General features: G+C 47.1%; 1 protein-coding gene across 1 annotated transcript in view; it reads left to right on the forward strand.

Annotated features, from left to right (window-relative positions):
* LOC148506373 (uncharacterized) overlaps positions 1–27,085 on the forward strand; it is an 89,014-nt gene that overhangs the window by 38,215 nt on the left and 23,714 nt on the right. The window contains exons 7-9 of the mRNA XM_088446916.1: positions 3,135–3,209; positions 7,807–7,902; positions 17,659–17,703. Coding sequence (XP_088303042.1) covers positions 3,135–3,209; positions 7,807–7,902; positions 17,659–17,703 — 216 coding nt within the window. The remainder of the gene's footprint in view (positions 1–3,134; positions 3,210–7,806; positions 7,903–17,658; positions 17,704–27,085) is intronic.

A 27,085-nucleotide genomic window follows, 5' to 3' on the forward strand; every position in this document is an offset into this window, starting at 1 on the left:
ATTTACTGTGCGCTGTCTAAACAAATGATTTAAGAGAATGCTGAACATTTTAATATATTTATTAAAAGTGAAGTTTTTAAAAAATCTTTTTCCTAAGAGTGCCCCCAACAAAACGAGAGTCCCTTTCCTTCTCCTTTTTGGTAATTGAGTTTACTCTCAGGGGCGCACCCCCATAAGTTGCGATTCTAATCGAGCATTTGAGCAGTATTATATTTGCTACATTTTGGTAAATTACTTCTATATTTATTCTATTAAGTGACCATCACTCTATCTACCCCCTTACCTGTGCTCAGGTTTCTCCAATTCCCCACTTCCTCCTTTATGTAGCAAGGGCCTGATTCAGTAAGGATCGCAACTGCGATTACGTACACAGTTGATTGTTGCGTTCTGCGCCTGTGTCTGCATCGCAATGCACATGTGTGAACACTCCACTGCGATCAGGACTGCGATCGCAGCGACTACGCAGACCCACTGCAGAGTGATTGTCAGGAAGTGCCATTTGAGGGAGGTGGCGGGGGTGGTCGGCCAAGCGCAGGCGTGCCAGTGCGTTTGAGCGCGGTTGCAGGGGCGTGTATAAATTAGCCACTGCGATGCCATACGCAGCTTGGGCTGTCACTGCGTGCGATGAGGTTAGCAATTCCTGAGTATGGTCAGAGCTTGTGCAAGTGTGCGTGAGGCTGCGATGGTACTCCATGTTACCGATGGTTTCGCAGACTTGCTAAGTGTTACGGATGTGTGTAAGGTAAGGTGGGCGTCCTTATGTTGTGCTGCGACGACATGGCAATCACAGTGGACTAGCATATTCCCAATGAGACCGCGTGCGTAATCGCAGCCGCCATCACAAGAGCGATCTGTAATGAATCAGACTGTACATAAAGTAACTATTTACTACATAGCAGCCTTATTATAGGCATATACATATTGGGCTGAATAACCACAGTACAAGTTACTTTCTGTCTATTATGTAGGCAGCTATGTTATTGAGATTTAAATAACACACCTGGGACTACAAGTGCTGAGTATTTATATGTGATCTTGCAACAACTGTATCAAGATTTCAGTGTGATTGATGGAATAGCTGCCGATTATACTGAACGTAGCAACTTAATTATAACCTTAGAATGAGTGACAGGTAAACTGTTACATTGTACACTACGTATGACTGCAGACTTGCCTACTAAATAAGACACAGGATTAGAGGACTTGTATATTTACGAATAAAGGGCCAGATTCACTACGGAACGCAACTGCGAATGCAATTCCAATTGCTCACGCAGTTCAACTGCGATAATATGCTAATCCATTGCGATCGCTATGCTGCCGCTGCACTACATAAGGGCGTCCACTTTACCTAACACACAATAGAGTACAATCGCAGCCTCACGCACACTTGCACAGGCCCTGACCTTTCTCAGACATTGCTAACTTCCACGCACGCCATCAGGGCTGCGTACGGCATCGCAGTGGCTAATTTATGCACACATCTGCAATGGCGTTCAAACGCACTGGCATGCCTGCGTTCAGCAGACCACCCCCGCGTTACCACCCACAAACGGCACTTCCTGTCAATCACTGTGCGATGGGTCTGCTTAGGCACTGCGATCGCAGTCCCGATCATAATGGCTAGTTAGCGCACGCCATTACTATCTAATAAAGATTATTGTTTTTAGATTTGTTACTATCAGTGGGCAATTGAGTGCACCTGAATTAAAATGGATTCGCACACTTACACCGGCCATCACCATTATCAGCGCACACTTACACCGGCCATTACCATTATCAGCGCACACTTACACCGGCCATTACCATTATCAGCGTACACTTACACCGGCCATCACCATTATCAGTGCACACTTACACCGGCCATCACCATTATCAGCGCACACTTACACCGGCCATCACCATTATCAGCGCACACTTACACCGGCCATCAACATTATCAGCGCACACTTACACCGGCCACCACCATTATCAGCGCACACTTACACCGGCCACAACCATTATCAGCGCACACTTACACCGGCCATCCCCATTATCAGCGCACACTTACACCGGCCACCACCATTATCAGCGCACACTTACACCGGCCATCTCCATTATCAGCGCACACTTACACCGGCCATCACCATTATCAGGGCACACTTACACCGGCCATCACCATTATCAGCGCACACTTACACCAGCCATCAACATTATCAGGGCACACTTACACCGGCCTCCACCATTATCAGCACACACTTACACCGGCCACCACCATTATCAGCGCACAGTTACACCGGCCATCACCATTATCAGCGCACACTTACACCGGCCATCACCATTATCAGCGCACACTTACACCGGCCATCACCATTATCAGCGCACACTTACACCGGCCACCACCATTATCAGCGCACACTTACACCGACCATCACCATTATCAGTGCACACTTACACCGGCCATCACCATTATCAGCGCACACTTACACCGGCCATCACCATTATCAGCGCACACTTACACCGGCCATCACCATTATCAGCGCACACTCACACCGGCCATCACCATTATCAGCGCACACTTACACCGGCCATCACCATTATCAGCGCACACTTACACCGGCCATCACCATTATCAGCGCACACTTACATCGGCCATCACCATTATCAGCGCACACTTACACCGGCCATCACCATTATCAGCGCACACTTACACCGGCCACCACCATTATCAGCGCACACTTACACCGGCCATCACCATTATCACCGCACACTTACACCGGCCATCACCATTATCAGCGCACACTTACAGCGGCCATCACCATTATCAGCGCACGCTAATCTCTGCTGCAGAGCCCTCGTCACACCCTCACTAAAATTATTTGAAGGGTGAACACCCCTTTACCACTCAGTTACAGAGCATTGCGCAGTGTGAAAATCGCAAGGGCTGCTCGCAATACAGACTTGCTGCCCCTCAGCACCTGCCCCTGTGCGTCCTAGAGAACAAATGAGCCAGCACTTGCGTCTGTATTATCCATGGTACAAGCTGCCTTTCTAATATAAACACAATTTGTGGATACAAAAAAATAAAGTTATTGTCAGCAATAGAAATATGAGGCCATGGTCCAGATTCTCATCAAAGCTTCTCTGGATTGCAGAACAACTAAAAGAAAACTCAGAAATGGAAGAGAAGAAAGAGTTTTTACATGACAGCTCCCACCACAAGAATGAAGGTAAATGATAGGAATCCAATAACCATCACTAAATAAGCAACTGCCAAACCTAGATACTGGGCTAACTGCAGTGTAGTGATACTCTGTCGTGTAGGGAGAGATTGGGATGCATAGAAAAACAAGACAAGCAGAGCTACCAATCAGATTCTAGCTATCATTTATCTAGCAGATTCTATAAAATGCTAACTAAAATCTGATTGGTTGCTATGAGAAACACCTCAGCAACACCTTTTTAAAAGGTTTGATAAATCTCCCCCTTAGTGGTGATTGGTGGAAGCAGGTAACACCTGACCACTTCAACCAAGCAGAGGCCAAAAGTCATGCACCCTGGAAACTGACAGGTATTTTGTATATTTAGACACTTATTTATCAAGGAATACTTGGGGGCGTCCCCTAAAAACAATCACAGATTGAATTGCCGACTGTATCTAATTCCATAATGCGAAGTATTCTCTATATGGCGTTAACCATTGTAGCCTATGGGCTAAACATCACAACAGTTACCAACATAGGGATCCTTAGGATCCTTCCCAGCATGCTCCACTCAGCAGACCGCACATGTGCAATAGTGCGCCCAACTCCCGAAGAAGAAGTGAAGTGATCTCATTAGTGATCACATCATCACATCACTTCTAACGCATCCAGGGACAGGTGTTTTTTAATACCTTTCAGTGATCATTCATTTCAGGAATTGCCGCCAGTTCAAATTCCGACGCTGGAAGCCCGAACGCTGAATATCCGGGAAGGGGTGGTCCCTAGCCCTCTCCCCCCCTAACCCTCCCTCTTTGGTGCCTAACCCTAACCTCCCCCCCTAGTGCCTAACCATAACCTCCCCCCCCCCCTAGTGCCTATCCCTAACCTCCCTCAGGTGGTGCCTAACCATAACCCCCCCCCCCCCTTACCGCACTCTAAACCTAACCCTCCCATCCCAAACTGCGATACTTACCGGGGCCTTGATGTTCGGGATTTCGGCGTTCAGGATGCCGATGCCGGTATACTGATCTCCTTCAGGATATCAGTGTTTGCATTTTTTTCAGTCGTCGGGGTACCGGCGTCGGTATTTCGACGGCCGGCATCCCGTCCGCCAGCAATTTAACTACATCCCTTAATTTCTTATTGCTGTGATAAGTGACGATAAAAAAGTTAGAATTTTCGGGTCTAGTACCCAATAGTAAATAGCTACACCATGGTCCTGGTAGAAATGTGTATTTGGATAAAGTAAAAATATCACATCAATGTCCATCCCTCTATGCCCTTTAGACTATTCCCTTTATTAAATATAACATTTCTCTTTAGTCCCATTAGGGCTGTCTTTATCCGAAGTGTCATAATTGTACATGTTCAGGTTTCATTTACACTAGTTCACATGTATTAAAGTCGTGTAACTTCCACTTACATGGTAGAAAAAGTCACGTGTGCCTCCACAATCTGCTGCACATACACAACAACTAAACCTCTGTTGATATTTATCGCTATAGAAATTGGCAATCACAGGTAAAATGTAATGGTATACGGTCAGAGGGTTGGGTATGGGATGCCGGCGGTCAGGATTCCAACGGTAACAATATCAAAAGCGGCATCCGGACAGTCGGAATCCTGACAGATTTGTGTAAGTACTGTATTATACCCCTTAATCCGCGTATCCACTAGAAGAGAAAAATGAGCAATTGAACGATTACAATATCGTTATCGTTATCTTTCATTAATCGTGCAGTAAAATGCCAGCAATGACCAGAGATGCGCGTTCCCGCTGGTCGCTGTTGGCATTTGTCATCGCCTGAACATGCCAGGCAACCTGACGAGATCGTTTAGTGTGGGCACATTATCCACTGCACAGGCTGATGAACGATTAAACGATTACAATGTTGTAATTGTACAGTCGTTCCAGTCTCGTGTAGTGGATTGGCCCCTTTTCCCTAACCCACCTTTCCCGCAGCCTGTCACTAACCCTCCCCTCCCGCACCCTAACCCTCCCTGCAGCCTAACCCTCCCTTCCTGCAGCCGCCTAACTCTAACCCTCCCCTCCCTGCAGCCTAACCCTAACCCTCCCCTCCCTGCAGCCTAACTCTAACCCTTCCCTCCCTGCAGCCAAACCCTCCCTTCCTGCAGCCTTACTCTAACCCTCCCCTCCCGCACCATAACCCTCCCTACAGCCTAACCCTAACCCTCCCTGCAGCCTAACCCTCCCTTCCTTAAGCCTAACCCTAACCCTCCCCTCCCTGCAGCCTAACCCTAACCCTCCCCTCCCTGCAGCCTAACTCTAACCCCCCTGCAGCCTAACCCTAACCCTCCCTGCAGCCTAACCCTAACCCCCCCTGCAGCCTAACCCTAACCCTCCCCTCCCTGCAGCCTAACCCTAACCCTCCCCTCCCTGCAGCCTAACCCTAACCCTCCCTGCAGCCTAACCCTCCCTTCCTGCAGCCTAACCCTAACTCTCCCCTCCCTGTAGCCTAACCCTAATCCTCCCCTCCCTGCAGCCTAACTCTAACCCTTCCTTCCCTGCAGACTAACCCTAACCCCCCCCTGCAGCCTAACCCTCCCCTCCCTGCAGCCTAACCCTAACCCTCCCTTCCTGCAGCCTAACCCTAATCCTCCCCTCCCTGCAGCCTAACTCTAACCCTCCCCTCCCTGCAGCCTAACCCTAATCCTCCCCTCCCTGCAGCCTAACTCTAACCCTTCCCTCCCTGCAGCCTAACCCTAACCCCCCCCTGCAGCCTAACCCTCCCCTCCCTGCAGCCTAACCCTAACCCTCCCTTCCTGCAGCCTAACCCTAATCCTCCCCTCCCTGCAGCCTAACTCTAACCCTCCCCTCCCTGCAGCCTAACCCTAATCCTCCCCTCCCTGCAGCCTAACTCTAACCCTTCCCTCCCTGCAGCCTAACCCTAACCCCCCCCTGCAGCCTAACCCTCCCCTCCCTGCAGCCTAACCCTAACCCTCCCCTCCCTGAAGCCTAACCCTAACCCTCCCCTTACCCTAATACTTATCGTCGGGATTGCAGCCGTCGGTATCCTGGAATCAGGATTCTGACTGCTGTCGGGATTGTGACCACCGGCATCCTAATCGTCAGGAAGCAGACTACATCCCCTGGTCAGAATGGTGACATTCAGAATGTCGACACCAAAATGTCAACATGTTCTGAATGTCTGTAAATACCGATATGGTATCTCCAAATGTCAACATGTTCATTATGTCAACATTTTATATGTCGACAGTACACGTTATTTTTAGGGTTATTCGTAAATAGGCAAAAAAATGGTGTGTCGACATTCTGACTGTTAACATAAGGAACATGGCGACATTTAACCATGTCAACAATTGTGTATGTCAACATTTTACATGTCGATATAACATTCCATGTTGACATTCTGTTGACACTGAGAACATGTCAACATTTTGGTGCCGACATTCTGACTATCGACAATCTACATTTCGACTTTTCATACCATATTAAATGTTTTATATTCCATGTTGAACAGTGGGGTTAGTATTGGGAATGAGGCCAGAAGTACTGTTAGCACAGTAACGTAGTGTGCTCTTATATATCTATAGGGGACCTGTGTACTGCCACAGGTGGAAGCTGACTATGGGGGACATGTATCAAACCATCTAAAGAGGACAGCTGGAGAATTTGCCCATAGCAACCAATCAGATTCTAGCTATCACTTTATAGAATGTACAAGATAAATGATAATAGAGTCTACTTGGTTGCCATGTGTAAGACCTCCTCTCATCTCTTATAGATGGTTTGATACAGCTCCCCCTATAGGGCTGGTTTAGGCAGTGTTGAGACATGGAGTCTAAGGGGCCCCCCCGGACTTCACTAGGACCCACTGCAAGGTGGTAAGGACTTTACTGCCGTGAACCCACAGGTCATGGCCCTCTAACTCCCCAACGTGGCTAGCTGTTAGGGTAGGTGGTAACGTGTTGGTCTACACCAGTGGTTCTCAAACTTGGTCCTCGGGATCCCACACAGGTCATGTTTTCCAGGTCACCCAACTGGTGCACAGGTGTAGTCATTATTCCCTGACACATTTTAAAAGATCCACAGGTGGAGATAATTATTTTACTTGTGACTCTGTGAGGAAAACCTGGAAAATTTGCACTGTTTGGGGTCCTGATGACCGAGTTTGAGAACCTGTGGTCTACAGAATCGGAATGCTAGAGAAAGGTCAGGATCACAGACTTAGCCGTGCGGCCCATGCCGTGGACCCCAAAGGCCACGGCAGGAGTGATGGAGCCGTCGGCCACAAGTGCCGCCATCTCCATTACTGCTGCCGTGGGTTTGCATCGCGGACTGCAGTACTATGCAGGGATAAGTGGTGTGTGTTATATATCACCCTGATCACCCCCCCCCCCCCAAATCTGCCGCTGTAACAAGCAGAAGTCAGACCAGCTCAGGATCGGAAACCGTAAAACAAGCAGTGTCTGTTATACGGAGTACGTAGCTAGGGAGAAGGTCAGGAATGCTGGATAAAGGTACTGTATGGGACATTATAATCTTGCCCTGTATGGTGCTCAGAGTGGAGTTTTAATAGGGTTCATAATTTAAAATTGGTGCCAGAGCAATGTCGATAATTTTATGTCTGTCCATTCAAAGGAGCAGTGCCAACGGCACGCAGGAGGGACCCCGGCACAGAAGGAGAGCAGTACAGAAGAGTGGGGAGAGGCCTGACAGGAGAACCCAGCAGTAACGGTAAGCCCAATGCCAGACTTGGTTAGTATTCGCCTTGTGCCTCTTTGTGACACATCCTGATACAAAGTAACAGCAGCAGGTGTACTGTATTTGTGTAATGTACATCCCCAGCATCTCCTGGCCTCTCCTATCTCTTCCCTGGCCCTTCCCCATTAGGCCATAACCCTTTTTTGGGTGCGTTATGTCCCTATTTGAAAAATGGGGGGGGGGCGTCAATGCTCTCTCTGGCACAGGGCACCAAAAAGTCTAGTTACGGCTCTGATATTATGGCCCTTCATAGTTTTTTGGAATTACCTGTGCAAACAGCAAGTTGGGGATGAGCATACTGACTGTGGGATGGCTGGACAGGGAAATCAGGAACGTTGGGAGTTATAGCTCTAATATCCCAAATTGATAGAGAAGAATTTATAAATGCACATTATGGCCCTGATTCAGAGCCGGACGCTCTGACCAGAGCGCTCGCTCTGAATCAGGGCCCACCTCCATAATTATGGAGCGTCCTCCTGGACGCTCGTATAGCTGTGGGTCACCACCCACAGCATATACTAGCGTGCAGGATGATGGTCGCGATGGTCTTGACCATCGCGACCATCGCCACTGCGAGACGAAGCCTGCGGTTGAGTTTCTCAACCGCAAGGCCCGGAGTGATTTTGGCTCTATCAGAGCCAAAATCACTCCCACTGACATCACTAGTGATGTCAGTGGGGCCGGCTTCTGACGGTAGGCGTTCCCTTGGGAACGCCCTCGTCTGGGAGGCACGCCCCCGGCACGCCCACCAAAGGGGGCGTGCTGTCAATCAACATCGACAGCACGCCCCCTTTGATCAGACACAACGAGCGAAGGAAAGTCCTTCGCTCATCGCGTCTCGCGCATGCGCACGACGGAGCTCCCTCCGTCATGCGCATGCGCAGTGCACACCATCGACCCACTTGCGAGCGGACAGCCGCTCGCGAGTGGGTCTGAATCAGGCCCCATATACACTAATAAGACACTTGCCAGGATGCCTGTGGTCTCTGGGCACACTGTTGGCACCTTATAAAACAAATGAACCCCCCCCCAATTCCGTCATTTGGTAACTTTACAAAATACCTGAATTTGAATATCAAGATGAATATGAAAAGCCGGATTTGTAAAACGTCACTGGTGTAATCTGGATTATACAGTTTAAACAATCAATTCACAATTTTGGTGATCTTCATCGATTTTTGACTATTGAACAAAAATAAGTTTTTAGTATATTTTTACTATATACCCCCCCACGATACAGTAATGATCGCTGTTGCGATCGCAGCTCCGTAAATGCCCGCAAGTATGCTGCGAAAATCCGCTAATAATTGTAATCACTATGTTGTCGCAGCCTAACATAAGGACGCCCACTTTACCTTACACACTTCCGTAATACTTAGCAAGTCTGCAAACCATCGGTAACATGGAGTACCATCACAGCCTCACACACACTTGCACAAGGTCTGACCTTACTCAGGAATTGCTAAAATCATCACACACAGGACCTCATTCAGAGGCGCTCGCAAAACGCTCTGAATGAGGGCGGCCGCATCTATTTTTCGGCCCGGCCTCCTGGCCACTCGCTAGGCTGTGGGTGACCACCCACAGCTTTAGCGGACGGCCAGCTTGATGGTCGCGATGCTCAAGACCATCGCGACTATCGGGGCTTGCGACGAGACCCTTGTGATAGGGTCTCGCCTGCCGCAAGCCCCAGTGAGCTTTCGGCTCTATTAGAGCTGGAAGCTCACCACTGACATCACAAATGATGTCAGTGGGGCCGCCCCCAAACGGCAGGCATTCCGTCGGGAATGCCTCCGTTTGTGTAGCCATCCCCCCCGCCCCGCCTACAAAACGGTGTATCGACACCATCGACAGCCGCCCCTTTTGTAGTAAGCCCCAGAGTGAATTTCTCTCTTGCTCCGGGGCTTGCGCGCGTGCAGTGCGGCTTCTGCGCGTGCGCAGGGCCTCAACATCGACCCGTTTGTGAGCGCATCGGTGCTTGCGAGCGGGTCTGAATGAGACCCACAGTGAGTACACAAGCTGCGTAGGGCAGCGCAGTGGATAATTTATGACCGCCCCTGCAACAGCGTTTAAATGCACTGGCACGCCTGCGTTTTCCTGAGCAACCCCCTTGTCACCTCCCGCAAACGACACTTCCTGTCAATCACTCTGCTATGGGTCTGCGTAGTCTCTGCGATCACAGTCCCGATCATAGTGACCGGTTCTTGCACTGCGATGCATGCGCAGAACGCAACAATCGGCTGATGTGTGCATAATCGCAGTTGCGATCCTTACTGAATCAGGCCCAGTACCCAGTAGTTGCTGTTGTTTGTGCACATGCAGAATTTAATAAAAGTGCCCCTTCCAGGGGGAGATGTATCACGCCATGGAGAGAGATAAAGTGGAGAAATTGCTAAAAGCCACTAATCAGCCTCTCGCTGCCACTTATCTATCTCTCTCATACGTCTCTCCACCAAACTGGTGGCCAAACAGGGCCCATATCCAGCCACTTACAGCTCAGCAGACACGAGGATGAATTATGTATACAATGGGTATAGGACACATTGGCTCCACAACACAAGGAGGTCTGATCCTGTTACTCTTCTCGGGGCCTCCATGCTGTCCAGTTGGCTGTCATTGCTGGATGTGCTGGTTCCTTGTCCGATATTGGCCCCTGCAGCTAACGCCATCTAAAGATGTCATTAGCCACTGTAGCCTAAACCCTCCGAAACCCTCCCCCGGCAATGGCTGCCGCACATGTGAAGCCCCGGAAGCTCTCCGGCACATCACAGGGACGACCTCCTTCCGGAACCTCTCTCCCTGTATGTGCCGGATAACACATCCCAGCGCTATGATTGCATCTTGCAATGAGATCATGGGCGGTACTAGCGTGCCCAGATTGTATTGCAAATGCGATCGTTAATAAATGGGGGCCATAGATTGATAGAAAAAAGAAAATTTGTTTGTGGATAAAAGGATATTAAAAACAAGGCTGTGTGCTGTCTTTATTCATAAGTATACAATAGAAGTCCTCCAATCCTGTGTCTTATTTAGTAGCTAAATCTGCAGTCATACGTAGTGTACAATGTAACAATTTACCTGTCACTCATTCTAAGGTTATAATTAAGTTGTTACGTTCAGTATAATCGGCAGCTATTCCATCAATCACGCTGAAATCCCGATACAGTTGTTGCAAGATCACATATAAATACTCAGCACTTGTATTATATAGACCCCCATTTAGTAATGATCGCTATTGCAATGCGACCTGGACATTACATTACCGCCCATGATCGCATTGCAATATGCAATCATAGCAACTGGCACATGCAGGGACACGGGCACCAAAAGGAGTCCGTTCCTACGATGTCCCCAGAGAGCTGCCGGCCAGTGCTGGGACTGGTGGCCATTGCCGGGGGAGAGTCTCGGGGGAACTCTCTCCCAGCTAATTATGCATGGTGTAACTCATAGGCTACAGTGGCTAACTCCATATTCAGATGGCGTTAGCTGCAGGGGCCTATATCGGGAATGCATTCACATTCCGGATATTGGTAAATCTGGCAGCATCTCATCCCCCATAGAAACCTAGTGCCATTGGGCAGGGAGGGATCACCACAGATACCTGCTGCGAACCCTTCTTAATACATCCGGGGGACACTTAATATTTGAGGTAATCCCCCGAAAATGGGTGTTTTGGGGGATTTTACCTGAAATATTCATTGATAAATGGGCCCCTTAGTGTGAAGGCTTGAGAAAGCTGACCTAAGCGAAATTCACATTGGCGTTTGCTGTGCGCTGTCTAAACAAATGATTTAAGAAAATTCTGAACATTGTAATATATTTATTAAAAGTGAAGTTTTAAAAAAATCTTTTTCCTAAGAGTGCTCCCAACAAAACGAGAGTCCCTTTCCTTCTCCTTTTAGGCAATTCCGTTTACTCTCAGGGGCGCACCCCCATAAGTTGCGATTCTAATTGAGCATTTGAGCAGTATTATATTTGTTTCATTTATGGTAAATTACCTCTATAATTATTCTTTTAAGTGAACATCACTCTATCTACCCCCTTACCTGTGCTCAGGTTTCTCCTATTCCCCACTTCCTCCTTTATTTAGTAAGGGCCTGATTCAGTAAGGATCACAACTGCGATTACACACGCAATCGGCCGATTGTCGCGTTCTGTGAATGTGTATGCATCGCAGTGCACATGTGCGATCACTCCACTGCGATCAGAACTGCGATCGCAGTGACTACGCGGACCCACCGCAGAGTGATTAACAGGAAGTGACCGTTTGGGGGAGGTGACGGGGGGGGTGGTCGGCAAAACGCAGGCGTGCCAGTGCGTTTGAACGCCATTACAGGGGTGTGCATAAATTATTCACTGCAATGCCAACCCCAGCTTGGGCTCTCACTGCATGCGATGAGGTTAGCAATTCCTGAGTAAGGTCAGACCTTGTGCAAGTGCGTATGAGGCTGCGATGGTACTCGATTGTACCGATGGTATTGCAGTCTTCCAGTATTACGGATGTGTGTAAGGTAAGGTGAGCGTCCTTATGTAGTGCTGCGACGGCGTAGTTATCGCAGTGGATTAGCATATCATCGCAATGAGACCGTGTGCGTAATCACAGCCGAGATCGCAATAGCGATCTGTACTGAATCATGCCATAAATGTAGTAACTATTTACTACATAGCAGCCTTATTATAGGCATATACACACTAGGCTGAATAAATGCAGCAAGTATACACTGCAGAGTATTGCATAGATATTGGATTAAAATAAACATATGTGAACATAAAATAAAAATAAAACAACAAAACCTGTGTCTTTGGGCTGAATAAATACAACAATCGATCTCAGAATATTGCATTCCTCTACTACACACCAATGAAAGTGTATGAGACAAGTGTGTAGTACATAGCGATTCTAGCATAACAGGCTGATTGGGTACAGCTATAGATCATTACACTGTAGTGTGAATGTATAGATCTACATATTGGGCTGAATAACCACAGTACAAGTTACTTTCTGTCTATTATGTAGGCAGCTATGTTATTGAGATTTAAATAACACACCTGGGACTACAAGTGCTGAGTATTTATATGTGATCTTGCAACAACTGTATCAAGATTTCAGTGTGATTGATGGAATAGCTGCCGATTATACTGAACGTAGCAACTTAATTATAACCTTAGAATGAGTGACAGGTAAACTGTTACATTGTACACTACGTATGACTGCAGACTTGCCTACTAAATAAGACACAGGATTAGAGGACTTGTATATTTACGAATAAAGGGCCAGATTCACTACGGAACGCAACTGCAAATGCAATTCCGATTGCTCACGCAGTTCAACTGCGATAATATGCTAATCCATTGCGATCGCTATGCTGCCGCTGCACTACATAAGGGCGTCCACTTTACCTAACACACAATAGAGTACAATCGCAGCCTCACGCACACTTGCACAGGCCCTGACCTTTCTCAGACATTGCTAACTTCCACGCACGCTATCAGGGCTGCGTACGGCATCGCAGTGGCTAATTTATGCACACATCTGCAATGGCGTTCAAACGCACTGGCATGCCTGCGTTCAGCAGACCACCCCCGCGTTACCACCCACAAACGGCACTTCCTGTCAATCACTGTGCGATGGGTCTGCTTAGGCACTGCGATCGCAGTCCCGATCATATAGGCTAGTTAGCGCACACCATTACTACCTAATAAAGATTTTTGTTTTTCGATTTGTTACTATCAGTGAGGAATCGAGTGCACCTGAATTAAAACGGATTCCTTTTATTGTATTGATTTTGGCAGTAGGGAAGTCGCCGGGAAAATGACTGCTACGCCATTTTCCCAGTGACTTGCACATGCGCAGTAGAGTCCTGGCACAGACTAGTGCCTGGAGTCTACTGCTGCTGTCAGTTCACTGTTGACCACAGGGAGAGAGGAGGGGGCCCCAGACAGGGAATACACATGGGCCCTCTCCTCTCTTATTACGCCCCTGCATGGGCATATCCACCACAGCAATAGAAAAGTTCTTCTGCGTTGTGTCAGCGCTTTCTCTGAGCAGATTTGTGGATCAATAAAGGCAGCAGGTTCTGAACCGACTGCTCAACAGCCATTGCCGCCCTGCATGTGTCCTGAGGGCCTGATTCAGAGCCGCTCGCTAGATGCGATTGCTCGCACGATGTGTATGCAAATTGTGTAGGCAGTGCTATCACATAGCAATACATTAGCCCAGTATTTCTTAGAGAGCGATCACACAGTGTATGCAGACACCCACCAGCCTGTTTTAAGACGCCCACTTGTGCACGTCATGTCCAGGAAGTGTATGCAACCATCGGTACATCGGATGCTATCGCAGCGCTTGAGGTTGACCATACCCTGCCACAAGCACTGCGAGCACTTCAGTGTAAAAACCAGCCAGGTGACGTGTACTATGATGCTGTATATAATTATACACACCTCTAACACGCCGATGAGATGCTCAGGCACGCCTGCGTTTGCACCTCCACTCTCCCATTTTTAATGGCCAGCCCCTGTCACCACCTACAAACGGCTTCTCCTGTCACTCAGTCTGCTGGGCTGTCTTTGTGCAGCGAGCGAATGCATTGTGAACTTTCTCTAAGGTATGCGCACCACGTACAATGTATACACACCGCATACCACCGGCAGCAGCGAGAGTATGCATCTTAGCGAGCGGGTCTGAATCAGGCCCTGAGTTCATCAGGAAACACTGACAGGGTCTGTGACATGAATGACAGCATTTTGGAGTTTTCCACACATGTGTGCCATCTCCAGCTTCATTGGTGAAGAAAAAGAAGACTCTTTGCTGGTGGCACTCTTATCAGAAAGTGAAGGATTCTGAAGTATATTAAAATTTTGGGCCTGATTCAGACCCACTCGCAAGCGGCTGTCTGCTCGCAAGTGGGTCGATGTTGTGCACTATGCATGCGCACGACGGCGGGAGCGCCGTCGTGCGCATGCGCCAGACGCGACGAGCGAAGGACTTTCCTTCGCTCGTTGTGTCTGATCAAAGGGGGCGTGCTGTCGATGTTGATTGACAGCACGCCCCCTTTGGTGGGCGTGCCGGGGGCGTGCCTCCCTGACGGGGGCGTTCCCAAGGGAACGCCTACCGTCAGAAGCCGGCCCACTGACATCACTCTGATAGAGCCCAAATCACTCCGGGCCTTGCGGTTGAAAAACTCAACCGCAGGCTCCGGCTCACAGTGGCGATGGTCGCGATGGTCAAGACCATCGCGGCCATCAAACTGCAAGCTCGTATAGGCTGTGGGTGGTGACCCACAGCTATACGAGCGTCCAGGAGGACGCTCCATAATTATGGAGGGCGGCCCTCATTCAGAGCGTGCGCTCTGCTCAGAGCGTACGGCTCTGAATGAGGGCCTTTACTTTTATTCTTATACCTTAAAATAAGGGGGTATCACAAATCATATAATGTACACACAAACAATACACAACATATACAATATATACAACACAAACCAAGTATTGCATAAGTGAGTATGCAGACTCGTATTATGAGTGAAAAATTCACTTATATAAAAAAAAGAAAGAAGATAAATGAATTCCTCGTTCTGAGTTAGTCATAGGAGGAAAGATGTCCTCACTTAGGGCTCTATTTATTAACATTATTTTTACTAAAATACTTTTCACATTATTTTAGTATCACCTATAGTTACTATAGGGCAATTGGAGAAGAATTCGTAAAATTCTACTCCAACCCCTAAGTATCACTTATTTTTAGTAATCAGATCGCATTTCTCATAATTGTAATGGGAAATGTGATCCGACCATAGTTACTAAAAATAAATTGTAAAAAAATACCAGGGAAAGCCCTGTGATAATAACGCCACCTGCAGGTGGCGTTATCCAGGGTCTCCCCCGGTTACCGGACTCCTACTCTGCTCTAAAAGGCAGAGCAGAACCCGGAGCCAGCCCCAGTAATCAGCTGTGTGGTCTAAACAGACCGCAAGCCGATACACTGCACACAAAAAAAAAATAGTCAAAAAAAATTTTACTTACCTGACTCCAGGGACCGGTGGTTGGGGCTCCGGTGATGACTCCCCTCCGGCCAGCTGGTCTCCCATGCTGCACTGCGACCCGGTCATCAGGTGATCGGGTCCCAGTGCAGTATGGGATATCAGCTGACCGGAGGCATGGAAGACATCATCGGAGCACCGATGACTGCAGATAAGTGCTATTAAGGGGGGAGTCGTGGGGGGAGTCCGCAATCACAGGGGGCGGGGCTTAGTGTCAGGGGCGGGGCTTAGCGCTAGGGGGGGAAGCAGCGGTGGACGGTCGGCGCATGCGCGGGGCTAGAGTGCGGATGGGATTCGCAGGGACAGAGCTTTCTCACAAGCTCTGTCCCTGCAAGGGATTTGTAGTAAATCACTGCAAATTTAGGCCCTGATTCAGAGCCGCTCGTTAGCGGCAGTATGCTCGTTCCGAGCGATGTTCGCACATCTGCGCATGCGTATGGTTTTTAGTACGCATGCGCGAACCAGTCAGTGCGGCCGAAAATCGTTTGTTTGTACGCTATATAGCGAGTGCCTGCTATTTTGAGTGACAGAATGAGGCGTATGTGGGTGGTAACAGGGGAAGGTGCTTGAAAACAGGGAGTGGAGATCAGAACGCAGGCGTGCTTAAAGGTCAAAGCGGGCGTTTTATGGGTGTGCATAATTTAAACAGCAGCGTCATCGACCACGTCAGTTGGGTGTCTTTTAGCCAGAACTGCTTGCAATATAGCGGTTGAAAAAACCAACCCCAAGAATAGCGAGCAGTTCATACGCTGTTCGATATACTCGATTAATCTAATAAATAGCGGACATGACGTATGGTACGAGCGGCCAGGGGGCATTTTTAACAAATAAACGAGCGTATGTTTTGCTCACTCGTTCAGACTTAGAGGTGTGAACAGACCACAATGTGCGTACGGATCATTTGAATAGCCACCCCTTGTTTTTGAACGAACGACCGCAAATAGCGAACGGCTCTGAATCAGGGCCCTAGTGGATAATATCACACTACAATCTGCATTACAAATGCGGATTGTAGTAAATAGAGCCCTGTGTGAGCAATAATGATTATTCTCGGCGAATTATATGAATACTTTCCCTCTCCAGCTTCTCCTGACTGGCCTGGGTTCATTTCAGTGGTTTTAACAGTGGAAACACCGGCCAGTACAGATGACTGAAGGTAATTGGTCTTGTAGATGATGTGATGCCACACGGTTGTGAAGAAATTAGTGTGAGGACACAGATACCAAAGCTTACAGAGGTGAATAGGACTTCTGATTAATGTCATTTACCTAAAGCTCTTTAATTTGACCAAAGATAATTTCCTACATTAAGGAGTCCAAATTAGAATGAAACAGTAAGTCTGTAGGGGGATAGCCTGTGTCAAGTCAACACAAGCCTTCATATGACTATGTAAATGACATTACTTATAGATATTTAGAAATACCTAGGGGTAAATTTGTGAGGGTTTTTAGAAGTGAGTTTTAGAAGAGATGTTACCCATAGCAACCAATCAGATTCTAGCTATTATCTTCTAGAAGGTACTAGTTAAATGTTAAGTAGAATCTTAACTAATCTTGGTTGCTATGGGCAACATCTCTTCTAATACTCACTTCTAAAAACCCTCACTTTAGTAAATTTACCCCCAGGAGTTTTCTTGTATAAAATGATTCTGCTATTAATAAAATGTATAATGTTTCTTATTTTTTTTAAGCCAAATCAACCGGCAAAACACAGCAACCGGAAACACTGGTAGCAGGTAATGTAGTGCATGCTTCATTATATTTAGACCTGACTGAGGGATAAGGAAAAAGGTGCTGTAACTTTAGTTTGTGTGACGTACACTTTACCAGACAACGAGCTTTCATATCTACTCCAAAGAACATTTACATATTATATAAACTGATTTCCAATACAAGCCAGAGATTACATGTTAGAAGTTATATAAAATAAATGAAGGGACTGCTCACATAGGGCCCTGATTCATTACGGATCGCACCTGCGATCGCGGCTGCAATTACACCCGCAGTCTCGCTACGATGATATGCTAATCCATTGCGATCGCCATGCCGTCGCAGCACTACATAAGGACGCCCACCTTACCTTACGCACATACTTAGCGAAACCATTGGTACAATGGTGTACAATCGCAGCCTCCCGCACACTTGCACAAAGTCTGATCTTACTCAGGAATCGCTAACCTTCCGGTACGCAACGAGAGCTCAGGCTGCGTACGGTATTGCAGCGAATAATTTATGCACGCCCCCGCAACGGCATTGAAATGTAATGACACGCCTGCGTTTCACCGAGTCCCGCTCCCCCCACGTCTCCATCCCCAAACGGCACATCCTGTCAATCACTCTGCAATGGGTCTGCGCAGTCTCTGGGATCGCTGTCCCGATTGCAGTGGCTGGTTCGCGCACTGCAGTGCATGCGCAGAGCGTAACAATCGGCCGATAGCGTGCGTAATCGCAGGGGCGATCCTGGCTGAATCAGGCCCTCAAATACGTCTTTACATGATAGAAAGTACAATCAAGACACTTCAAATGTGATATAATATAAAACATTTATTGATTAGCTATATATGATTAATAATATAATGCCTAACAGCTTAGGAATTAATATAAAAGTACATGTGTACACACATATATTATTTAAATATAAAAAATCAAATCGATCTTAATAACTATATATAAAAGAAGCTTACAGTATAAGGTCATTAGCAGCTCCATTGTACTGGCAAGAAAAGTCCCACTGTTACTATTCAAGTCTATGGGGTATTCTTCATGCATCGGCTAGTCCTGTGCGAGACTGCTCACCAGTGGTGTAACTCGGGTCTTTGGTGCCCAGGGCAAGATGAAAAATTGTGCCCCCCCACCAAACTGTGTGCGACAAGTAAGTGGGCATGGCCACTGAAAAATGGGGGCGTGTAGACATTATGCAATGTCCACAGTAGCAGTGCCCCTTATTCAATGCCCCCTTATGCAGTGCCCCAGTACTAGTTCCCTTATGCAATACCCCCTGTTGTAGCGCCCATTACGCAGTGCCCCCATTAGTGCCTCTTATGCAAAGCACGTGACCTGCTTGACCACCCACATTATCCCACTAGAATTGCCCACTGTAGTAGTGTCCCTTATACAGTGAGGCCCATCATAATCCGTTGTTAAAAATGTTGTGTGGAATTCTGTGCTGTAACTGTGTGTGATACGGCCATGTACATGTATAGTATACAGCACTCTGACTCCTTACAACAATGTCTGCGCTGTAACTGTGTGTGATACGGCCATGTACATGTTTAGGATACAGCACTCTGACTCCTTACCCCAATGTCTGCGCTGTAACTGTGTGTGATACGGTCATGTACATGTTTAGGATACAGCACTCTGACTCCTTACCCCAATGTCTGCGCTGTAACTGTGTGTGATACGGTCATGTACATGTATAGTATACAGCACTCTGACTCCTTACCACAATGTCTGCGCTGTAACTGTGTGTGATACGGCCATGTACATGTATAGTATACAGCGCTCTGACTCCTTACCCCAATGTCTGCGCTGTAACTGTGTGTGATACGGCCATGTACATGTTTAGGATACAGCACTCTGACTCCTTACCCCAATGTCTGCGCTGTAACTGTGTGTGATACGGCCATGTACATATATATTATACAGCACTCTGACTCCTTACCCCAATGTCTGCGCTGTAACTGTGTGTGATACGGCCATGTACATGTATAGGATACAGCACTCTGACTCCTTACCCCAATGTCTGCGCTGTAACTGTGAGTGATACGGACATGTACATGTATAGTATACAGCACTCTGACTCCTTACAACAATGTCTGTGCTGTAACTGTGTGTGATACGGCCATGTACATGTATAGTATACAGCACTCTGACTCCTTACCACAATGTCTGTGCTGTAACTGTGTGTGATACGGCCATGTACATGTATAGTATACAGCACTCTGACTCCTTACCACAATGTCTGCGCTGTAACTGTGTGTGATACGGTCATGTACATGTATAGTATACAGCACTCTGACTCCTTACCACAATGTCTGCGCTGTAACTGTGTGTGATACGGCCATGTACATGTATAGTATACAGCGCTCTGACTCCTTACCCCAATGTCTGTGCTGTAACTGTGTGTGATACGGCCATGTACATGTTTAGGATACAGCACTCTGACTCCTTACCCCAATGTCTGCGCTGTAACTGTGTGTGATACGGCCATGTACATATATATTATACAGCACTCTGACTCCTTACCCCAATGTCTGTGCTGTAACTGTGTGTGATACGGCCATGTACATGTATAGGATACAGCACTCTGACTCCTTACCCCAATGTCTGCGCTGTAACTGTGTGTGATACGGTCATGTACATGTATAGTATACAGCACTCTGACTCCTTACCACAATGTCTGCGCTGTAACTGTGTGTGATACGGCCATGTACATGTATAGTATACAGCGCTCTGACTCCTTACCCCAATGTCTGCGCTGTAACTGTGTGTGATACGGCCATGTACATGTTTAGGATACAGCACTCTGACTCCTTACCCCAATGTCTGCGCTGTAACTGTGTGTGATACGGCCATGTACATATATATTATACAGCACTCTGACTCCTTACCCCAATGTCTGTGCTGTAACTGTGTGTGATACGGCCATGTACATGTATAGGATACAGCACTCTGACTCCTTACCCCAATGTCTGCGCTGTAACTGTGAGTGATACGGACATGTACATGTATAGTATACAGCACTCTGACTCCTTACAACAATGTCTGCGCTGTAACTGTGTGTGATACGGCCATGTACATGTATAGTATAAAGTGCTCTGACTCCTTACCCCAATGTCTGCGCTGTAACTGTGTGTGATACGGCCATGTACATGTATAGTATACAGCGCTCTGACTCCTTACCCCAATGTCTGCGCTGTAACTGTGTGTGATACGGCCATGTACATGTATAGTATACAGCACTCTGACTCCTTACTCCAATGTCTGCGCTGTAACTGTGTGTGATACGGCCATGTACATGTATAGTATACAGCACTCTGACTCCTTACCCCAATGTCTGCGCTGTAACTCTGTGTGATACGGCCATGTACATGTATAGTATACAGCACTCTGACTCCTTACCCCAATGTCTGCACTGTAACTGTGTGTGATACGGCCATGTACATTTATAGTATACAGCGCTCTGACTCCTTACCCCAATGTCTGCGCTGTAACTGTGTGTGATAAGGCCATGTACATGTATAGTATACAGCGCTCCGACTCCTTAACCCAATGTCTGCGCTGTAACTGTGTGTGATACGGCCATGTACATGTATAGTATACAGCACTCTGACTGCTTACCCCAATGTCTGCACTATAACTGTGTGTGATACGGCCATGTACATGTATAGTATACAGCACTCTGACTCCATACCCCAATGTCTGCACTGTAACTGTGTGTGATACGGCCATGTACATGTATATTATACAGCACTCTGACTCCTTACCCCAATGTCTGCGCTGTAACTGTGTGTGATACGGCCATGTACATGTATATTATACAGCACTCTGACTCCTTACCCCAATGTCTGCGCTGTAACTGTGTGTGATACGGCCATGTACATGTATATTATACAGCACTCTGACTCCTTACCCCAATGTCTGCGCTGTAACTGTGTGTGATACGGCCATGTACATGTATAGTATACAGCACTCTGACTCCTTACCCCAATGTCTGCGCTGTAACTGTGTGTGATACGGCCATGTACATGTATAGTATACAGCACTCTGACTAATACCCCAATGTCTGCACTGTAACTGTGTGTGATACGGCCATGTACATGTATAGTATACAGCACCCTGACTCCTTACCCCAATGTCTGCGCTGTAACTGTGTGTGATACGGCCATGTACATGTATAGTATAAAGCGTTCTGACTCCTTACCCCAATGTCTGCGCTGTAACTGTGTGTGATACGGCCATGTACATGTATAGTATACAGCACTCTGACTCCTTACCCCAATGGCTGCGCTGTAACTGTGTGTGATATGGTCATGTACATGTATAGTATACAGCACTCTGACTCCTTACCCCAATGTCTGCTCTGTAACTGTGTGTGATACGGCCATGTACATGTATAGTATACAGCACCCTGACTCCTTACCCCAATGTCTGCGCTGTAACTGTGTGTGATCTGACCATGTACATGTATAGTATACAGCACCCTGACTCCTTACCCCAATGACTGCGCTGTAACTGTGTGTGATACGGCCATGTACATGTATAGTATAAAGCGTTCTGACTCCTTACCCCAATGTCTGCGCTGTAACTGTGTGTGATACGGCCATGTACATGTATAGTATACAGCACTCTGACTCCTTACCCCAATGTCAGCAATGTAACTGTGTGTGATACGGCCATGTACAGGTATAGTATACAGCACTCTGACTCCTTACCCCAATGTCTGCGCTGTAACTGTGTGTGATATGGTCATGTACATGTATAGTATACAGCACTCTGACTCCTTACCCCAATGTCTGCGCTGTAACTGTGTGTGATACGGCCATGTACATGTATAGTATACAGCACTCTGACTCCTTACCCCAATGTCTGCGATGTAACTGTGTGTGATACGGCCATATACATGTACAGGATACAGCACTCTGACTCCTTATCCCAATGTCTGCGCTGTAACTGTGTGTGATACGGCCATGTACATATATATTATACAGCACTCTGACTCCTTACCCCAATGTCTGCGCTGTAACTGTGTGTGATACGGCCATGTACATATATATTATACAGCACTCTGACTCCTTACCCCAATGTCTGCGCTGTAACTGTGTGTGATACAGCCATGTACATATATATTATACAGCACTCTGACTCCTTACCCCAATGTCTGCGCTGTAACTGTGTGTGATACGGCCATGTACATGTATAGTATACAGCACTCTGACACGTTACCCCAATGTCTGCGCTGTAACTGTGTGTGATACGGCCATGTACATGTATAGTATACAGCACTCTGACTCCTTACCCCAATGTCTGCGCTGTAACTGTGTGTGATACGGCCATGTACATGTATAGTATACAGCACTCTGACTCCTTACCCCAATGTCTTCGCTGTAACTGTGTGTGATACGGCCATGTACATATTTATTATACAGCACTCTGACTCCTTACCCCAATGTCTGCGCTGTAACTGTGTGTGATACAGCCATGTACATATATATTATACAGCACTCTGACTCCTTACCCCAATGTCTGCGCTGTAACTGTGTGTGATACGGCCATGTACATGTATAGTATACAGGACCCTGACTCCTTACCCCAATGTCTGCTCTGTAACTGTGTGTGATACGGCCATGTACATGTATAGTATACAGCACTCTGACTCCTTACCCCAATGTCTGCGCTGTAACTGTGTGTGATACGGCCATGTACATGTATAGTATACAGCACTCTGACTCCTTACCCCAATGTCTGCGCTGTAACTGTGTGTGATACGGCCATGTACATGTATAGTATACAGCACTCTGACTCCTTACCACAATGTCTGCGCTGTAACTGTGTGTGATACGGCCATGTACATGTATAGTATACAGCACTCTGACACCTTACCCCAATGTCTGCGCTGTAACTGTGTGTGATACGGCCATGTACATGTATAGTATACAGCACTCTGACTCCTTACCCCAATGTCTGCGCTGTAACTGTGTGTGATACGGCCATGTACATGTATAGTATACAGCACTCTGACTCCTTACCCCAATGTCTGCGCTGTAACTGTGTGTGATATTGCCATGTACATATATATTATACAGCACTCTGACTCCTTACCCCAATGTCTGCGCTGTAACTGTGTGTGTGATATGGCCATGTACATGTATAGTATACAGCACTCTGATACCTTACCCCAATGTCTGCGCTGTAACTGTGTGTGATACGGCCATGTACATGTATAGTATACAGCACTCTGACTCCTTACCCCAATGTCTGCGCTGTAACTGTGTGTGATACGGCCATGTACATGTATAGTATACAGCACTCTGACTCCTTATCCCAATGTCTGCGCTGTAACTGTGTGTGATCCGACCATGTACATGTATAGTATACAGCACCCTGACTCCTTACCCCAATGTCTGCGCTGTAACTGTGTGTGATACGGCCATGTACATGTATAGTATAAAGCGTTCTGACTCCTTACCCCAATGTCTGCGCTGTAACTGTGTGTGATACGGCCATGTACATGTATAGTATACAGCACTCTGACTCCTTACCCCAATGTCTGCGCTGTAACTGTGTGTGATACGGCCATGTACATGTATAGTATACAGCACTCTGACTCCTTACCCCAATGTCTGCGCTGTAACTGTGTGTGATACGGCCATGTACATGTATAGTATACAGCACTCTGACTCCTTACCCCAATGTCTGCGCTGTAACTGTGTGTGATACGGCCATGTACATATTTATTATACAGCACTCTGACTCCTTACCCCAATGTCTGCGCTGTAACTGTGTGTGATACAGCCATGTACATATATATTATACAGCACTCTGACTCCTTACCCCAATGTCTGCGCTGTAACTGTGTGTGATACGGCCATGTACATGTATAGTATACAGCACTCTGCCTCCTTACCCCAATGTCTGCGCTGTAACTGTGTGTGATACGGCCATGTACATGTATAGTATACAGCACTATGACTCCTTACCCTAATGTCTGCGCTGTAACTGTGTGTGATACGGCCATGTACATGTATAGTATACAGCACTCTGACTCCTTACCCCAATGTCTGCGCTGTAACTGTGTGTGATACGGCCATGTACATGTATAGTATACAGCACTCTGACACCTTACCCCAATGTCTGCGCTGTAACTGTGTGTGATACGGCCATGTACATGTATAGTATACAGCACTCTGACTCCTTACCCCAATGTCTGCGCTGTAACTGTGTGTGATACGGCCATGTACATGTATAGTATATAGCACTCTGACTCCTTACCACAATGTCTGTGCTGTAACTGTGTGTGATACGGCCATGTACATGTATAGTATACAGCACTCTGACTCCTTACCACAATGTCTGCGCTGTAACTGTGTGTGATACGGTCATGTACATGTATAGTATACAGCACTCTGACTCCTTACCCCAATGTCTGCGCTGTAACTGTGTGTGTGATATGGCCATGTACATGTATAGTATACAGCACTCTGACACCTTACCCCAATGTCTGCGCTGTAACTGTGTGTGATACGGCCATGTACATGTATAGTATACAGCACTCTGACTCCTTACCCCAATGTCAGCAATGTAACTGTGTGTGATACGGCCATGTACATGTATAGTATACAGCACTCTGACTCCTTATCCCAATGTCTGCGCTGTAACTGTGTGTGATACGGCCATGTACATGTATAGTATACAGCGCTCTGACTCCTTACCCCAATGTCTGCGCTTTAACTGTGTGTGATACGGCCATGTACATGTATAGTATACAGCACTCTGACTCCTTACCCCAATATCTGCGCTTTAACTGTGTGTGATACGGCCATGTACATGTATAGGATACAGCACTATGACTCCTTACCCCAATGTCTGCGCTGTAACTGTGTGTGTGATACGGCCATGTACATGTATAGGATACAGCACTCTGAATCCTTACCCCAATGTCTGCGCTGTAACTGTGTGTGATACGGCCATGTACATGTATAATATACAGCACTCTGACTCCTTACCCCAATGTCTGCGCTGTAACTGTGTGTGATACGCCATGTAAATGTATAGTATACAGCACTCTGACTCCTTACCCCAATGTCTGCTCTGTAACTGTGTGTGATACGGCCATGTACATGTATAGTATACAGCACCCTGACTCCTTACCCCAATGTCTGCGCTCTAACTGTGTGTGATCCGACAATGTACATGTATAGTATACAGCACCCTGACTCCTTACCCCAATGTCTGCGCTGTAACTGTGTGTGATACGGCCATGTACATGTATAGTATAAAGCGTTCTGACTCCTTACCCCAATGTCTGCGCTGTAACTGTGTGTGATACGGCCATGTACATGTATAGTATACAGCACTCTGACTCCTTACCCCAATGTCTGCGCTGTAGCTGTGTGTGATACGGCCATGTACAGGTATAGTATACAGCACTCTGACTCCTTACCCCAATGTCTGCGCTGTAACTGTGTGTGATACGGCCATGTACATGTATAGTATACAGCACTCTGACTCCTTACCCCAATGTCTGCGCTGTAACTGTGTGTGATACGGCCATGTACATGTATAGTATACAGCACTCTGACTCCTTACCCCAATGTCTGCGATGTAACTGTGTGTGATACGGCCATATACATGTACAGGATACAGCACTCTGACTCCTTATCCCAATGTCTGCGCTGTAACTGTGTGTGATACGGCCATGTACATATATATTATACAGCACTCTGACTCCTTACCCCAATGTCTGCGCTGTAACTGTGTGTGATACGGCCATGTACATATATATTATACAGCACTCTGACTCCTTACCCCAATGTCTGCGCTGTAACTGTGTGTGATACAGCCATGTACATATATATTATACAGCACTCTGACTCCTTACCCCAATGTCTGCTCTGTAACTGTGTGTGATACGGCCATGTACATGTATACTATACAGAACTCTGACTCCTTACCCCAATGTCTGCGCTGTAACTGTGTGTGATATGGCCATGTACATGTATAGTATACAGCACTCTGACTCCTTACCCCAATGTCTGCGCTGTAACTGTGTGTGATACGGCCATGTACATGTATAGTATACAGCACTCTGACTCCTTACCACAATGTCTGCGCTGTAACTGTGTGTGATACGGCCATGTACATGTATAGTATACAGCACTGTGACTCCTTACCCCAATGTCTGCTCTGTAACTGTGTGTGATACGGCCATGTACATGTATAGTATACAGCACTCTGACTCCTTACCCCAATGTCTGCGCTGTAACTGTGTGTGATACGGCCATGTACATGTATAGTATACAGCACTCTGACTCCTTACCCCAATGTCTGCGCTGTAACTGTGTGTGATACTGCCATGTACATATATATTATACAGCACTCTGACTCCTTACCCCA

Source organism: Taudactylus pleione, unplaced genomic scaffold (genome assembly GCF_031769625.1).
Source record: "Taudactylus pleione unplaced genomic scaffold, aTauple2 ptg000407l, whole genome shotgun sequence".
Classification (NCBI taxonomy): domain Eukaryota; kingdom Metazoa; phylum Chordata; class Amphibia; order Anura; family Myobatrachidae; genus Taudactylus; species Taudactylus pleione.